The sequence below is a fragment of the Anolis carolinensis genome, chromosome 1, assembly GCF_035594765.1.
Source record: "Anolis carolinensis isolate JA03-04 chromosome 1, rAnoCar3.1.pri, whole genome shotgun sequence".
NCBI lineage: Eukaryota > Metazoa > Chordata > Lepidosauria > Squamata > Dactyloidae > Anolis > Anolis carolinensis.
This window is the reverse complement of record NC_085841.1, coordinates 155294581-155313709: the sequence shown is the minus strand read 5'-3', so window position 1 is coordinate 155313709 and position 19129 is coordinate 155294581. Positions and strand designations below refer to the sequence as shown.

At 38.8% G+C, this 19129-nt stretch overlaps 1 protein-coding gene across 4 annotated transcripts in view; it reads right to left on the bottom strand.

Annotated features, from left to right (window-relative positions):
- rnaseh2b (ribonuclease H2 subunit B) overlaps positions 1–19129 on the bottom strand; it is a 21741-nt gene extending 2612 nt beyond the window's left edge. For 2 of the 4 annotated variants that reach the window (XR_001730744.2, XM_016996418.2), the window contains exons 1-9: positions 18924–19129; positions 15015–15086; positions 13590–13700; positions 11989–12065; positions 10885–11002; positions 10428–10492; positions 9328–9433; positions 8079–8160; positions 5907–5949 (exon numbers count right to left, since the gene is read on the bottom strand). Coding sequence is in view for 3 of the 4 variants with exons in the window: in XM_016996418.2 (XP_016851907.1) it covers positions 5907–5949; positions 8079–8160; positions 9328–9433; positions 10428–10492; positions 10885–11002; positions 11989–12065; positions 13590–13700; positions 15015–15086; positions 18924–19002 (753 nt within the window). In the remaining variant the exon portion in view is untranslated. Of the gene's footprint in view, positions 1–496; positions 913–2080; positions 2162–5906; positions 5950–8078; positions 8161–9327; positions 9434–10427; positions 10493–10884; positions 11003–11988; positions 12066–13589; positions 13701–15014; positions 15087–18923 lie in introns of those variants that run through there. The other 2 variants (XM_016996416.2, XM_003215376.4) reach the window with 2 other exon arrangements.

Sequence of the window (19129 nt, the reverse complement as noted above, 5' to 3'; positions counted from 1 at the left end):
GTGACTAGTCAGTCTGGCAAGCTGGCTGACCATGCAATTTACTCTAAGAGTTGTCAAGCTGTGAAACCTTTAAATTGCGCCAAAGAGGAACACCATTCTGTCATATGCTTTTTGTAGATAGGTGTACCAAGAGCACAATTCATCTCCGCATGTGCGCTCAGTGTAGGGAAAAAGTTCTCTCTCATAGAGTTGACTGAGTGGATGGAAATATCTGAAAATGGCCAAAATAGTGTAATGACTGCAGAGTGCTCAACATCTTTGCCTGATGAATATGCCAGTGCATTTTCAAGTGTGCTTGATGTCTTTTATGCATATTAGTCAGTCCAATAAAGGTATCACATTTAGTCATAATATCACTTCAATAGCCCAAAGAGAGAGAGGTATGATACAAAAAAAATTCCAAATTTCTTTTGAAAAATAAGGAAGAAAGAAACAGGGGAAGATACACTACATTCCCTTCCCCTCTTTCAATCAAGAAGACAAGGAACACAAGCGATTGTTTTAGAAATAGATTTATTGTGTCACATTTTATTATGTCAAACTAATAGTAAAAAAATAAAGCAAGCAAGAACATTGTTTGGAGTTTCTGAAACTGGAAAAGATCCAAACAATTTTCCCCCACTGGGGACTACAGAACGTTGCTCTAACTTCAGTTTCATACAATAGCTCATGGACAATAGCTCTTATGAAGAGTCTTGCTTCTAAATTAACTAAAGTACTCCTCTGGACACTGAGGTGGAAGGTTGACAAAAGCTGGGGTTTAATAGAACATATCAAGACCGATTATTGTATCTAATCTTTATCTCATTTTGCAGCTTTATTTTTGGAACCAAAGAAAGAAGAAATAGCTTTCATGCCACTCTTGTCAACTTTTGAGAGAGCTTTCTGTGCAGCTGACATCTTACTGTTTGCCTGAAAAAGAAAAAAGGAAAACATTAGGGCATTGATTTACATATATATCAAGCAATTCATGTTGCTTTACATATTTATCAAACAAACACACAAATGAACCATACATACACACTTACATATATATAAGAGGGAGCCAGTGTGGTGGACTGGTTTGAATCTTGCACTAGAGTTTCATTCGCACTGTAAAATTAATTCATTCTAATGCCACTTTAACTGATACCATGGCTCAATGCCATGAAATCATAGCAATCATAGCAATGACAATTTTACAAGATCTTTAGCCTTCTCTGACAGCTCCTATGATTCCACAGTATTAAGCCATGGCAGTTAAAGTGGTATCAAAATGAATTAACTCTACAATGTAGATGTACCTTAGAACTCCAGGAAACCTGACCTTGGACAAGTCACACTCTCTCAAGCTTTAGAGAAAAACAACAGCATGCCATCTAAGAAACCCTGTGATAGTTTCCACCTAAGGGTTGACTTAAATGAGAAACAACTTGAAGGTGCACAACAACATTCACTCATTTCCCTCCCTCTCTCTATAGAAATCCTTGCATTCTTAAACACTCCTTCACATGACATGGGAAAACTGATATGAAACCAAATCTAAATAATATCCTTCACATTTAGATTTTAGTATTTTCATGAACCGCCAACCAGTAACTTGCTCAGCATGACCACAAAACTCTTTTCAGGGAATACGTCTGATAGAATTTACTTCCAGCTGGAACACATTACTTTTTAAATTTTCCTTTAATATTGATGTACACACAATCACAGCATGTGGTATAGGTATGAACTATAGGACAATGTAAAAAAACTGGCAACACGACTGAACACTAGTGAAGCATACCTTAATGCTACAAGGCAATTCATGGTAGCGTTTATCAAGTCAAAAATAATCAGATACAGATGCTATGCATTTGGTGTTTTAGCAGGGACCACCAAGGCAGTTTTATGAAACCTCAAATTCTCTTTCATCAGATATATACTTTTACACACATATTTTTACCATTTGTTTTGCTACTTGATGTCCTATAAAATTGGAGTTTTACTCCTCAAACAGGGACTAGAGATCTATCTTTTCAGCACTAGGAAAGCATCCTAGGACAACACCAGGCTGTTAGTCAAAAGGCTTGGTAGAAGAAAAAAGCAATTCACTTACCTTTTTGTTTTTTAGGTCACTAGCATTAAACTTTGTATAGTCTTCCTCTGCCTCCACAGGGGCATCTGACAATTTCCTTTTCTGCAATGTTAGAGTGACGGTTTGCTCCATCAATGACATATCGTACGTTTTCCCACACTGAATTTCAGACTCAAAAATGTTCAGATTTAGAAGAAATGAAGTAGACAAGAAATGATAATGGCATGCGAAGTGAAATTGTGCATTTCAACCTCTGCAGTTAAATGGTTACACTAATTCCAGAACCTGGAAAAAATGACTTAAAAGGAGGCAGAAAATGTGTCTATATCACATGGTCATAGCAGCTGGATACCACTATAACTGCCATAGCCCAATCTTATGGTATTTTATATGAGTGGTTAGTATTTTTAAAAAATTACTGGTATTATCATCAAGTTCACAGTTTACCGGGTATTATCAATCTGTTTTGGACCATCAAAATATCCAATGAATCGAAGAATCAATGAAGTATCAACAAATACTATGGCACATTCCATGCACTGCTATTTTTTGTGATTTTGTTCCTGTTTGTAGTAATTCATTCAGATGTTTTGTCAAACCACTTGGTATTAGTGCCAGAGCACCTATCTTTACTGGAGAAGGCAATTGTTCATGTTTCCCACAGGTGCTAAATCACAACTTGCAGGTTTCAATAACACAAGCCAACAAAATAAAACTTTTTGTAATAATCAGAATTGAGAGTAGCACAGTTTAAATAAATTTTATGGTGATTTTAAATATGTCTTTATTTTTTCCATCACGTAAGCTTTTTAAAATATGACGAATGGTACATTATTACGGACTACTGTAAAGTCTGCACATTTAGTATAATATTTGTGTAACACAAGCCAATAAGTGCTTTTCATCGGATATAATTTTAGGTCATTCTTATAGAGCTTTTTGCGCTGAATTCAGATTTGTCTTTATGTTTTCTCTATCACATAGTTTTTGTCAAGGTCAGACGCCAGCCAATTGATGGAAATACAGTTTATTGTATAAACAACTCAAAAAAGCTCTTAAAACAAACACAGGAGTTTGCAACACTTAAACTTCAGTGTGAAAAAGACATTTAAACTGAAAAGACTCCAAAAAAACAAACCGGAGAATAATCCGGATTAAAACAAAACTGCTTAGATTCAGCTCAAAATTGCAGGATAACTTGGAGAAGGCAAAACAAACTACAGGCCGAATTCCCAAGGGTCCAAAATAAACAGAATCCCAACTGGGTTACAAAATGGAGTCTTAAGGTTCAAAACAAACAGTGTCCCAAACCGGACCGAACTTTGCCACCGGAAGCAGCGCAAACAAACCGGTGCCAAAAACAAAGCAACAAAGGGCAAAGAGTTACTGCAGGGTCAGAAGCCAAGCCAGTGACCAGTAACAGAGCGTAACTGCAGAACCAGGAGTCAAACGGGAATTGGAAGCAGAGCGTTACTTCAGGGTCAGGAACGAAGCCAACGGTCGGTAATGGAGAGTAGTTACAGGGTTGAGAACGAAGCCAAGCCGGAATAGGGAGCGAAGAGTAATGCCAAAACGATGTCCAGTCCAAGATCCAAGATGAGAAGTCGTCACAGCAAAGTCCTCGTCAATGGGTTGACACAAGTAGCCAAAACGACGGAGGCAAACTAATGCAGGCAGTAATCACAATGCAGTCTAAGGAAAACCCACACAGTTCCAGCCCCCGTCGTAGTAATAACCCGGAATAAACTTACGTCGGTTGCACAGTCCCAAGCCAGTCTTCAGGAACACGAACATGAAACCCAATGGCGCCCAACAACCACCTTGCCACACGCAAGGGCCCAATGGCCAAATGCCCTCAATTTATTTACAACTTGTCTTCAGAACTTGAGCCGGGCACCGCCCTTCCCACAGGTTGCTCCCATTCCTCATCCGAGCTGGAACCGTCCTGCCGACGCCCAGACCTACCCGCAGCTGTGGAACTATCCCCACTCCTCCAATTAGACCACCTTGGGTCTGATCCTGAAGGACCCCATGTTTCCTCAGCGTTCTCACTACCAGTGAGCCCAGTCTCCCCATCACAACCCTCTGGAGTGCGTGTCCACTCCATGTCATCCTCTTCTGCCCGTACCACATCCCCAACGTCCATTTCAAGCCCCTCATCCCCTTCAACACCCTCAAATGAATCCTCATCTGTTGATTCCTCAAATATCTCTCTAATCCTCTTTCTTTGTAACTCAAATGAGTCTTGCTCCCGAGGAGTCTTTCTTCTCTTCCTGCTACTATCAGAAGTATCATTGACCCCAGAAGGCTCATTCACAACAGTTTTTGCGATAAGGTCAATCAAATAATTAATGCATTTACACGCTGATATAAATAGAATCTAATTTATATCAGTGTGTTAAAGGCATTAATTATTCAATTAGCCTCATTGCAAAAACTGCACATGATAACAAACACAGATCTAAATTCAACGCAAAAAAAAACCTCTAGAAGAATGACCTAAAATTATATATGATTCAAAATACTTGTTGGCTTGTGTAATCTATTCCTCTTTTTGTCTTCATTCTGCTGTCCACTGGAATTGCCATTTCTGTAACTCAAGCTTTATGTCTGCTGTTGTTGCTAGAGCAATGTACTAAAGCAATGTACTATAGTAGTAAAGCTCTCCAAAAAATAATAACAACAATAATATTACATCATCATCATTATTATTATTATTATTATTATTATTATTATTATTATTATTATTATTTTATTATGACACACCAAACAAGATAGATATGCTGGATTTCATATCACGAAATCACAAGACAGAACCAATTAGGAAATGATATTTATAACCCAGGAATAAAAATTTTGTTACATAGTGTAATCAAAGAAGTCAGAGTGGCTGAGGGAGGAATACTTCATGTGCAGACAGCCAGGACTTGTCAAAACAACATGTGGAGGAGAGAGGTAAGAAAGGAAGAAAACAGGATGTAGCGTGGCACTGAGAGGCCGAGCAACTCAGAATGTTTATACAAAAAGAGCACTCAATAAGGCATTAATTACTGGGGCAAACCCATTTTATTGTCTTTATTTCGAAGAGTACAGATCTTCCAATATCTATTCTGTGAAGTTGGTGAGACTTCCCTCACCCTCTCACCTTGCCCCAATCTTGTCATCTGGAGCATCCAGACTTCCCTTTACTTTGCACCATGTTACAATATTGTCATTCTTGCCTCAATAATATTGCTCTGGTAAGCAGCAAAATTCACAGCATCCCTTTTGTTGCAACAGTAAGGGAAATTGCTATGTACATTCATACATAATGGGGTTTACATATCTGTGGAATGTCCAAGATGGGAGAAAGGGCCATTGTTACACATTCTGCTTCAGTCCTTTCAGCCACTGTGACAATTCATTCCTTCAGCTCGATACTAGGGAATAGAGTCACCTTTATTTGTTACTAGCTTGGGTACCCAGCGGTGGGTTAAGGGAGAGGCAGTGGGCGGGGTCATGAAAATTCCACACTAATGGAGAGAAAGGAACAGTGGAATGTGGTGCTCACTGTAACCTGCAATGTCAGTGGAGGGAGGGCTTTGGTGGCTTCCCAGCACTGTGAGTTGTAGCTGTTTGCAGATATGGGAGGCTCTCTGTGTAAATAGACACCCCTGCGACATACACACATACAGATTTATACTTTTATTATGTGTATAGATTAAAGAAATATATATCTTGAGTGTTGTTTGCCTTCTCCTTAATGGTTTTGCAGAAGATCTACTTCATTATATCTAAGCACCATCTGCTGAGTTACATGAAACTATTCAGCCACATTGGAACCATCACAATGGTGGCAGTTTCTTACCTTTGATGCTGGTTCTGCTGGAGGAGATGAAATTTGTGGAAGTCTGAAGGGCAAATAACAAAACAAAAAATGTTAAAGAAGTCAATTTTTAGAAACAGCAAAAATTGGCAGAGTCCCTATGCATGAGAAAGATGGAAAGGGTTTGTGTTCACCAGTCCCTTCTTTCTGCACAAAGCCCTCACATGCCCTGAAATGCTGCTCTGTTAGGTTGAATGATCCTCCTGAAGAACAGTGAGTCAGTATAAAGATTGACAGGAAAGATCAATCCCATTCTTACAACTAAAGAGAGGGGGAGGCAGGATGTTGTCTTGGCCCCTGGACCCAGACCCACTCAAGCAAATACATTTTGGAGAAACATACATGAAAGAATTAAAAAAAATTAAAAATGAAATTCCCAATGAAACCAGAGTACTTTTATTAGGTATGACAGATCTGACTTTTAACAAAAATGAAGATAAATTATTTACATATTTCACCACTGCAGTGAGAACAGAATACGCAAAAAATGGAAAAACAAATAAATACGCAGTATGGAAGATTGGATTATAAAAATTATGGACATTATTAATATGGACATTTTAACATATCATTTAAAAAACTATCAAGCTACTCCGATTAAAAAAATGGATTGGACATGTTTTAAAGACTATATAAACTTAGAAAACAGGAAAATGTTCATTTGAATGAAGACAAATTGTAAAGTGGGTTAAGAAAAAAAGCAGACTACTAAGGACTTATCCCAAGAGGAAGAGATTGGAAGTCAGCAATTACCCCTGTCTGAAAGATCTCATTTGTCTTTCCCTCCTTTTTTCTCTTCTTTTTTTCTTTTCCATTCCCTTCATTCACACTCCGTTTTTTAGATTAATCTAATATTTTATATAATTAGTTTTTAAAAAAAGAAAAAGGTATTGTATCTTCTTCCAATATTCCCCCTTTTCCTTTTTTTCTTTTCTTTTCCAGTGTTGCTTAATAAAAATTATTTTTTAAAAAATGTTGTTTTTCGAGCCTTCAAATCCTATAGGTTTCCTGGACTTCTACTTCCCCCACCCACACAACAGGGCAATTTGACTGCTCCAAAAGACACCAGAAATGCCAACTCGCCTTTTGAATATTGCGCATGGTCTTAACATACACGAGTCCCCATGGGGAGATAGGGCCGGATATAAATAAAGTATTATTATTATTATTCAAAACTTGACCAATTTATACAATATACAATATGGTGCAGCACATCGGCACTTACAACAAATCACTCAGATTGGAAAGAACGAATAAGAGATGATGAACTACATTGCAAATAAATGTAGCCACTTCAATTAGAAAAAATATTGTTTCATTGAACCTTTCAGACTGGGTTACCCAGCCACTACCCAAGCATAATTCTGTCATCAGAATACTTTCATCATATATTGTAATGACTTGACATTTGGGTTTATTAATATTTTGGTATTACCTTGAGTCTGCATCAATCTTAAGTCTCCATTGTGTAATGGGAAAGATTGAGCTTTCTTCCCAAGGAATAACAAGAGTAAAAGCACAGGATTCAGAGAGGGATCTAAAGAAAATTAGGCAGAAATGAGCTTAAACGGCTGACTTCCTAACTCCTTGTCTTCCAGCTTTCCTCCACTGGAGTTCCTCCAGAAAGTTGTTGGGCCCTACTGAAGGGAGGGCACCAAGAAGTCCCGTCCCGTCACGTCCCCCACCCGAAGTGGATGAAGCCAGCTTCAATGAGTGGGAGTTCAACCTGCAGCAAGAGTCTGTGCCTACTTTCATTGAATCCTTCATTTCACTCATGCCCCTTCTACAATGCCATATAATCCAGATTATCAAAGAAGATAATCCACATTATCTGCTTTGAACTGGATTATGAGTCTACACTGCCATATAATCCAGTTCAAATAAGATAATCTGGATTTTATATGGTAGTGTAGATGTGGTCCCAGCTTTCACTCCTTTTTTAGAAGATTCCTCATCAATGCACTCTCAAACAGGCCATCCAGTTTAGCAGGGTCTTCCAAATTTCTACAATAAAAAGGGGGCTGGGGAAAGTGGATGGGTAGAAGGGGAGATAATTCATCTTGATGTAAACTATACTTTTTATGCCTTTGCAACAACCACATCTGGAAAATTCTCCTGCAGAGCAGAAAGCTGGTATATATTTCTCACACTTACCGTAAGTATTTTGCTAGTGCAGTACTTAGGTCTTCATTAATGTATTCTGATATTAAGCCATGGGCATAGCGAATATAGTCATCTGACACAAAAAATGCAATGAATACCATATGTTATTCAAATTTCTCTAATATCAACCAAATGCATGCTATTCTAGATGAATCAGTCCTCTTCTATTATTAATATATTATTATTATTATTATTATTATTGTTATTATTATTATTATTTCTCAGTGTCTCACTCCATAGATCAAGGCAGGGCACAACAACAGATTAAAGTAAACATATAGCATCAGTTAAAATACCCAGCTTCAATTTAAAAAAAATCAGACCAATTTGTAAAAAATTATAGTTTAAATTTAATCATTTAAAATAATCTAGATAGTCCTGCCAGAAGAAATTAGTGTTGTGCAGTTTTACATTCAGGGCCCTTCCACACAGCCATATAAACCAGAATATCAAGGCAGAAAATTCGACAATATCTGCTTTGAACTGGGTTATCTGAGTCCACACTGCCATATATTCCAGTTCAAAGCAGAAAATGTGGGATTTTATTCAGCTGCGTGGAAGGGGCCTCAGACAGAGTATTCAGCTGTTTTGAATCTTCTGGCAGGCCATTCCACAATCTAGAGGCAGCTGAAGAAAATACCTTCTGGATGACTATTGCCAGTCTAGTCTTGGCTGATTAGGGTAAACATCTCCCAGAGGATCTGCATGTATGAGGCAAATTATATGGAAGGAGGGAACTCGTAGGCAACGTGGACCCGAACCAAGTAGAGTAACAACCATAGCTAAGAACCAAGACTTTGTTCTTTGCCTGGAAATGAAGTAGCAGCTAGTGGAGTGATTTTAATATAGATATAATATGGTCATTCCTATATGCACTGGTGACCAATCTGGCTGCCATGTTTTGAACTAAGGGGAGAAGAGCAGAATATAAATAAAGTGTATTGTTGTTGTTATTATTATTATTAAGGTAAAACATTGGGTGTGGGTGTTTTGTGGAAGATAACAGGCGACCAGGGGATTTTTTGGAAGGCTACAAATATGGACAGACACAATAGCTCCACCCACTGCTGGCCACAACTGATTAAGATGACAATGTCCCTATAAGGGGGGGCGGGGGGGCGGGGAGGAACCACGATAAAAGGAGAGGGGTTTGAAAATGGAACACCATTTTAATAAATAAAATGCCAATATTTATATTTTACGCTACAAATTTCTCTCTAAGTTAATTCAATTCCCATACCTTCCGTCGCATCAGTGAATTGTTTTCCACTGATAAATGTTGCAGTTTGAACTCTTGCATCCACACGCACATCGTGGCACTTTAATACTTTCACAGTCTGGTCGACCTGGTCAAAGAGAAATCTCGTATCACTACTATGGTTCATTGAAGTTGCATCCTCACAACCAAAGTTTTAAAATGTAAGCTCTGAATAAAATTTCAATAATACTTGAAATCTAACCTATATCTTTATCATACTGGCAAGGGAGATAAACAATTTGTTTGACTAACTTTCTGTGAATCAAATGTGGATTGATTGCACAAGAATAAAACTATGTTCTTACAATATTTCTGCTCATTTAAACATGGCTGTTAGAAAAAGAGCCTGAACAAGTATGTTCCTGGCAAATATTTGTTTTGTTCATGTAGCTATAATTTAATTAATTACAGTGAGCCCTCCAAATGGCACCTCTGTCCCCAGGAATCTGCAGTTTTTAGCCTCCTCTGCCAAAAAGGAGGCCAAAACCTACAAATCCCAGGATTCCATAGCACTAAACAATGGCAGTCAAAGCAGTGCCAAACTGCATTAATTTTACAGTGTAGGTGCACCCTGAGTAGTTGATCTAGTACAAGACTGTGTTCAATCTTTTAAGGGAAAAGGGGGGGGGGTAAAAGGGAATTATCTCAAAAGCAGTAACAGAACCTTCAATATATAAATTTGATAGAATTCTGGTAGTGACGTCTGTTTGTCTGAAATTCTACTGTAGATTCAAATGACACTTATAGGAGAAGGAAGTTTCTTAGTGATCTGCAGTATTTCTTATTTTATGTTCACTTCTATTATTTATTTAACCTATTGCCTGTCTCTCTCAGCACAGGACTCAAGGTGAGTGAGCCATATTCTTCCATTTGCATTGTATACCTTGACATTTTAATTAAGGGCAAGCTATCACACAATTAACAACTTTTCCTACTCTGGTAGGCCTTCAAGTGCCATGGAAGTTTAAACAAATCATCTAAAAGGGGCCAGGTTGGGAAAAGAAGGTTACATAGCACACCACATGCAGAACTGTAGCAATAAATGTTTGAGAGTTGAAACTCAAACAGAAGAAAAAAGATACCTTCTTCTTTAGCCACTTTAGTGTTTTCTCCTCACTAAATTTATAAAATTTCTTGCCACCGATTTCTGAGATTGAAAAAAGAGAAGTCATATTAAGTTTGGTTTGTATTTGCAAGCCACAAAATAAAACATTGAAATGCAGGTGTTAGACAAGTGTCTAATATAAGCGGCTGCCAAGACCATTCACACATGTACATTTCTCTGTGATAGAACAAAGGAGATGCCCATTTTTGCTTCTCTCCTTGACATTCCCCAATGCTCAATTCTATATCTGCTCTAGGGGTTGAATGCCCCCCAAACAGCACAGCAAATGGCCCACTGGGGGTTTTGTACCCATTTCTTTTATTCTCTGAATACTTTGTGAGACCCAGTAGAGGCTTCTTCCAGCTAAACATAACCAGCTAACACAGTACATGCATTTAATGCAACTTGTTAAGTCTACTTCTCAGATATTTTACCTTTTTCTTCTACTATATGGTGAATTGTGCGTGATGTACTTGTGCACTGTAGCAACATCGAACAGGAAGGGAATTCTTCATCTACCAAAATTTGATCTAGCGGCTGGAACTTTCCATGCTATAATGGAGGAGAAAAGAAGAAGTAAATAATCAAAGTGATTCAAACAACTGTTGACAAAACAGAATTTTTAAACTAAGGGCGAACCTACACTGTAGAATTAATACAAATTGCCACCACTTTAACAGCTATGACTCAATGCTATTCAATTACAGAAATTGAAGTTTTACAAGGTCTTCAGCCTTCTTTACCAAAAAGCTGACAAACTGGAACTTCATAGCAGATAATGTGGTGTGAAACTGCATTAATTCTAGCATACTGGGTTGCCCAAACACTAATAACAAATTATATAGTGGTGCACAAGCCATTAGCAGCTTTGGATTTACAAAAAATAAAGTATAAATTCTTTTCAAAAGTTAGTTGATATTGAAATCTGTCTGACCAGCTAGCATAAACACACAGCACAAACATGGTCTCTGGCATAAACACTTATTGCTGAACCTCCATCTTATTAGAATCAAGTTTCAAATTACTGGTCTTCATCCTGAACATAACTGATTCCTTCTGTATGAATTATTAGATTTTTATATGGATTGCTGCCATAATAACACATGTGAAATATCCTTCACATAGGGAAATCACTATACAAATTATTTGTGCTTTTCTAAAGACTGTAATTAAATACCTGATAATCAAAGAACCCTTGCATTAGAATGGATACATAGACCTGTCTGTAGAGTTAACAACTGGATTTTGAAAACTGTGGCTTGTGGAAACAAGAATTGGTAATAAAGCTTCAGTTCAGACACCTTTTCCCCATGATAACTCTTCCAGCTATAAATCATCATCATCATCATCATCATCATCATCATCATCATCATCATCATCATTTATATCCTGTCCTATCTCCCCATGGGGACTCATGTGTGGTCTACTTCAAAGGTGTGGTCTACTACAAAAATGTATGGTCTACTTCAAACATGGCACAAACTCTGAACTAACAGAAGATAGAATGCCACCTTTCTTTCAACATTCTAGTTACCTACCTCTTTCTCTGATTTGATAAGGTAGACAAGTACAAGAAATAACGGATCCATTGGTGTAGCAAAGAACAGGCGTCCATCTGAAGACAGAATAATAAAATGCATCATCAAGACTGGGCACTGACTATAGTATTTACTATGTCATCCTCAGTTACTGACTTACAATTTAGCAATGAACACTGCAATGGCTCAGACAAGATTATGGGGTTTCAATCCTATTGTATGTATGTTAACTAAACAAGTACATTAAGTTTTAAAAATAAGGAGATCTCCTTTACCCAAATACTGCCAATTTAAATTCTGCAAACTAATCAAGCATGTTTTATACACATAAAAATCAGCAGATGGTGGACAAAAACAATGCCTTAATATTTCACAAGGAGCTAGGCATTAAGGCATCATATCCTTAAATTATGATACAATAACTGGAGAAGTCCCACTTTCCCTATCATTCTTTTATTTTCATTTCTGGTATAAATAGAATTCTTGCATGAATAAAGGGGTAAAGGCAGAAATGCCAGTTTACATCCACCTTCACTCTCTCTTTTGTTGTTGTTGTGTGCCTTCAAAATGTTTCGGACTTATGACAATCTTAAAGTGAATCTAGCACAGTGTTTTCTGAGGGCTGAGTGTGTGTGATATGCCCAGGGTCATCCAGTGAGTTTTCATAGGAAATTGAACCCTTGTCTCCAGAGTTGTAGACCAATGCCCAAATCATTACACCAATAACTCTCCCTTATATAAGCCTGACTGTGAGGCAGGATGAGAATATTTGAATAGAATTAGACACTTTTTATAAATCTTAATCGTCTAATCGGCACATGTTTTTCAGTGTAATTAATGTAATCATGTTTTATCTAAATCTTCATATTTGTTTTTATTATCCTATTTCTAATTTTTATTTTCTCATTAGTTATAAGTTTTTGATGTTATTATGTTGATTTCTGTGAAACTTCAGCATTAAATGTTTGCCTTTTTGTATGTAAACCACCCTGAGTCCCCTCAGGGAGAGAGGGGGATTTATAAATAAAGTATGTATTATTTATTATTTAGAACAAATGTGTCTCTTCAAAGTGTTGTCAACAGAGACAGTGTCCCTCTGGGCAATCCACTTGGCAACTGGAGATCTTGCGCTGAAATTCTGCTCAGCATTTTATCATAATGTTCAAGAAACTGTGAAAAGGATAAAACCCAGAGAACTGTGTCAATCAAAACCATTCAAAAAATAAAAATGTGTGACAGATTCAGATGGATTTAGTGGCACTTGGAGTCCCACTGACAGCAATGTGAAAAGCTAGTCATGACTAAGTCTCACTGTTTTTATACAGACAAGTTTTATTAACTTAATACAGAGCCATTTCTCTTTCTGTGCCATGGTGAGAAGCTGAAGAAACATCAGTCTGTGGCTTCCATGTTCAGTAGGGCTGTGAATCTACTCTGGACTTTAGTCTTTATTTCAAAGGAATGACGTTATGTTCTGAACCCTACCTTCCAAGGGCTACGTTGTTCCTTTGAAGATCAAACTAAAACCCACTGAGTGAAAGAAAATGCAATTGAAGAACAGTTAAAGGTGGAACGAATGAAAAGTATGGCATTTTACTCACCTTGTTGAACAGCCTGACCTATAAACCAGGACCGGTATTCTTCGTGAAAGGCTTTTAATTCAAATAGCTGCCGAGAATCACTACTGAACAAATATAGGGCTGCCTGCCCTGCTAGAGAAACCAGAACACAAATCAGGATTTGCTTTCACTGGTTCCTTCCATTTAAAACAATGCAGACAAAGAAGATAAGGGGAGAGTCTCAATTCAGACAGCAAAGGGTACAGAAACAAAGGATTTTGGTGTCAAGTTGTAGCAGCCTTTTTTTACTTGAGCTGGAAAATGGAAGTGTACTTTAGCTAATCCTACTGTGGCAATGTACACCTTCTGACAACAGGCAAGGCAAGAACCAGCTATTTCCAAAATCTCTTATTGAGCATACATGAACAACAAAACTGAAAAAAGGAAAATAGATAAGACTGAATCACCAGTAACTCCAAACATGTTAAAGACACATAGCTCTTTAGGTCTGGCCATCAAATGGAAAACTTATGGAAAGCAGCGATTGGAATACAGTACACAGATATAGGACGGGTGACCTCTGACTTGAAAACAATCCATGGGACAAAGATTTAAGAGTCTTAGTAGGCCACAAGCAAAACATGGGCTCAAATCAACAGGATCACAGTGTCTTCTAGACTGAGGGGAGTAATAATATCACTCTATTCTGCTTCAGTCAGACCTCTTCTAGAATAACACTGTATCCAGGTCTGGGCACCACATTCAAGAAGGATAATGACAAATCTGAATGTGTTCAAGAAGGACAGCCAAAATAGCAAAAGATCTGGAAACCAAACCCTATGAGGAGTGGCTTAGGGAGCTGGGTATGTTCAGCTTGAAGAAGAGGTTGAAATGAAGTGACATTGAGGAGGGGCAAGCTTGTTTTAAGCTGCTCTTAAGACTAGGATATGAAGCAATGGATTCAAATTGCAGGAAAAAAAGATTTCATCTAGCCATTAGGAGGAATTTCCTGACAGTAAGAGCTGTTCAGCAGTAGAATATTTATTTATTTAATTAATTTGTATACCGCTCTTTTCCCCCAGGGGGACCCAGAGCGGTCTTACATAATGGCAAGTTTACTGCCAAATATAATACAAAATATAGTAAAAACCAACAATCGTAAAACACACTTAAAAACCAATATCATACCCAATTAAAACAGTAAAACACTGTGCAGAATATGGTGGAGTCTTTCTGTGGAGGTTTTTAAGCAGAGACTGGAGGGTCATCTGTTGGGAGTGATTCGAATGTGCTTTCCTGCAAGGCAGGGGGCTGAAGTCGGTGGCATTATTTATATGGGGTCTTTTTAAAAGAGAAAAGACTTAAATCCTTAAATCAGCATTCATCTTTTAAAAAACAATTTTCAAGCTTAAAAACTGGGAATTCATTGGAGGAATTTAAAATAATATATCATGACTTTGGACTTGCCTGTGCTTGGATTACAGAGTCTTGTAAACAGAGGCCCAGAATTTGGTTTCTTCGGGAGGTCAGTCACTGATTCTGAAAAATGTTAAATTCTAATGTGAGAGACATCCTACACAGGTTTTTAAAATGCATTTTAATAACAAAGACTAGGTTTGCCTAGTGACCCATAGGAAATCAGAAATGCTCTTAGGAGATCCATAGAGTCCTTGCTCTTCTTTTCAGCCATAAAGAGTTGCTCAGTCATTCCCGTCAAACTCATGCTACCTCAATGGAGCCACCAGATTTCTTACAAGATTCGAAGTTCCATCACAAAGCTCAGGCAGCCTGGCAGGACCACTGCAACTGATTAGTTGAGTCCAGATCCAAAGCTAGGAATCAAAATTTGGAGGAAAGTAGAATAAAGTGAACTTATAGTGATCACCATTAATTTCATAAGGTTTTTCTTAGGCAAGGAACATTCAAAAGTGGTTTTGCTAGTCCCTTTCTCAGAACTACAACCTGCATCGCCTAATATTCCTTGATGTCTCCTAACCAAGTACTAACCAGGCCTGACCTTGCTTACTTCTGAAGATCAGATGGGACATGGTGCCTTTAGAATATTTAGTTCCCACAGGTGGAGGGAGGGAATAATAAAGAGAGAATGAGGTGGAGGGACCTGCAAAGAGAAGCAAACTAGGGGAGGTCCCTGGAATATCTCTAAACCATTTCACATCATCAGTGCAGGATTTTTAAAATATAGAGATGTTGTGTAATCTGGAAGGAAACAGGCTTGGCCAGAATTGACCAAAGGTGCTCCATTTACCATTCCATGGATATATGTGCCATTATACAGTACTTTAAAAGGGAAAACATTCATGACTAGTATTTTCTCACCTGGATTTTGAAGCAGTACAATCTGTACTCAAAGGTAGATAGAATGGGAATGAGAAGAAATGAGAAAGGGGGAAGGAAATGACAATTAGAGGGATGTACAAGTGTAGCTGAAGGAGGAGAGAGAAGGACAGAATTCTGCCTTGGTGCCTCTGTGCTGTTCACTCATCAATTACCATATATTTATTTGTTTTTGCTTCTGCTTATAGACCACTCTATAAGAAAATGGACTACTGGGAAATACAATCATAGATCATCTGGAGAGCCTTCAGGTTTCCCACTTTGGATTTCATCCAGTATGTAATACGAGTTGCTTTGATTTTATGATTACAGTAACTTCATAAATGTTGAGACACAGAAGAGTTCAAGAAGTGACTTTCAGTTTCATTTCTGCCTTCACAAACAAAAGTCTTCAGTTTCTGTAATACTCAATGAAAGATTGCCAGGACTAGTTCTGACAAATCATTTCCCTGCTCCTTCCACACTTTTCAATTACTTATCACCTACTGCAGATACAGAATTGATGTATCAGACTGCTGTTGTCTTTTGTCACAAGGGAGGTGCCGCCCTAAAACCTGACAGCCAAAAATGACACATAGGCCCCTTCTACACTGCCATATAAAATCCAGATTATCTGCTTTGAATTGGATTATATGGCAGTGTAGACTCATATAATCTAGTTCCTTGCAGATAATGTGGATTATCTGCTTTGATCATCTGGATTGTATGGCAATGTAGATTTTACCTGTGAAATAGCACGCAGCCACTCATTTACCTACTCCTTTGAAAATAATCTATTAATGCACTTTAATTGTGTTTTCAATCTAGTTGTGCACTTTCTTGTTTTATTACAGCTGGCCTTGCTGAATGATATTTAGGGAGGCAAAAGTACAGGACATTAATTAAATAAAAAGTCTGTCAGAGATCTGGAAAGTAAATCAGAGACAACTTCTGCTTTTTGGAGGGTATTTACTATGAAAACACAGGGGGATCTGCTCATAGGGAAATCTAGCTGCATTAAATGGACAGTAAATATTTTGGAGGAACAAACTGGAGACCACATCTGGGTATTCCTTGCCTAAGAAAACCTATTTATGGGGTTGCCAATAATTGACTTGAAAACTAACACAACCCAAAAAGATAACATTAAGTAACAAAATTTGACAAAAAATCTGTTCCTGGTTTAAAAGTGCAATTTCCTGTTTAATTGTGCAGTACGTACTTTGAAAGTAGTTATTCTGGGTTGCTGTGAGTTTTCCGGGCTGTATGGCCATGTTCCAGAAGCATTCTCTCCTGACGTTTCACCCACATCTATGGCATGCATTCTCAGAGGTTGTGAGGTCTGTTACAAACTAGGCAACTGGGGTTTATTTATCAGTGGAATGTCCAGGGTGGGAGAAAGAACTCCTGTCTACTTATGGCAAGTGTGAATATTGCAATTGGCTACACTGATTAGCATTTAATGCCTTTGCATTTTCAAAGCCTGGCTGCTTCCTGCCTGCGGGAAGTGTTAGCTGGCCTTGATTGTTTCATGTCTGGAATTGCCTCAAGCAGAGAAGAGTTATTTCTCCCACCCTGGACATTCCACAGATATATAAACCCCACTTGTCTAGTTTCCAACAGACCTCACAACCTCTGAGGATGCCTGCTATAGATGCAGGCAAAATGTCAAGAGAAAATGCTTCTGGCACATACAGCCTGAAAAACTTACAGCAACCCAGTGATTCTGGCCATGAAAGCCTTAGACAACATAGTTCTTATTCTCCAGAAACTTAGTTTTGGTGGCTGCCACAAACTATGTTAAATTAGTTGAGACTTGATGAAATTCATTAAAAAACTAGCAAAATGTGTTGCAGTTGAATCCACTTTTCCCATGCTTTTATGATAAGAGACAATGAGAAAATGAAATTTATAACCCACAAACAAAAATCGTGTCACATAGACCCCTTCCACACAACAGTATAAAATCCATATTGAACTGGGTTATATGGCAGTGTGGACTCAGATAACCCAGTTCAAAGCTGATATTGTCTTGATATTCTGGGTCATATGGCTGTGTGGAAGGGCCCTTAGTGTAACTTTTGGACTTGGATCCCTGTAACCTATGGCTGCCAAACTCCCTGGCGAAAAGTGCAGTTACATTGTAGAATTAATGCAGTTTGGCACTGCTTTAATCAGCCCACCGGTGGTGCAGTGGGTTAATCCGCTGAGCTGCTAAACTTGCTGACCAAAAAGGCAGCGGTTTGAATCCAGAGAGCAGGGTGAGCTCCCATTGTTAGCCCCAGCTTCTGCTAACCTAGAAGTTCAAAAACATGCAAATGTGAGAAGATCAATAGGTATTGCTCCTGTGGGAAAGTAACGGTGCTCCATGCAGGCATGCTGGCCACATGACCTTGGAGGTGTCTATGGAAAATGCCAGCTCTTCAGCTTAGAAATGGAGATGAGCACCAACCCCGAGTTGGATATGACTAGACTTAATGTCAGGTGAAAACCTTTACCTTTATTTACCCCTTTAACTGCCTTGGCTCAATACTATGGATTCCTGGGAACCAACACTCTTTGGCAGAGAAGGCTAAAGATCCAGGACCCTTCCACACAGCCATATATAATCCAGAATATCAAAACAGCAAATCCAAAAATCCGTACTTTGAACTGGGTTATCGGAGTCCACACTGCCATATATTCCAGTTCAAAGCACGTCTCTCTCTCAGTCGCATAGTTGTTTCCGACTCTTCGTGACCTTATGGACCAGTCCACGCCAGAGCTCTCTGTCGGCCGTCGCCGCCCCCAGTTCCTTCAAGGTCAAGCCAGTCATCAAAGTAGGTAATGTGGGATTTTATTCAGCTGTGGAAGGGGCTTCAGCAAAACTCCAACTCCCTGCCGGCTGTTAGGAATGGTGAAAGTTGAAGTCCAAAACACCTGGAGGGCCGAAGTTTGCCCAGGGCTGCTCTAGTGTTAATGCAACAACATAGGAGTCTTTTCCCGCCCTTTTTGGAAGGAAAGAAGGGAGGGGGAGCGAGGAGGAGAGGCGGGTTGCTTTACCTGGGACCACCATCACCCACTGGCTGCAGTCACCCTTCTTCGTGGGGAGCTTCGTGGGCGAGGGGCGCTGCTTCGGCATGTTGTTGCTTCCTCAAAGTGAGGAAAAGGAAACTCCGCCCCGTCCCACCCTTTCGAACTCTAGACCGACCAACACGTCCGTGCTCCCCTTCGACTTCGTCTCGAGCCAGGACGCAGGCGCAGTGCAG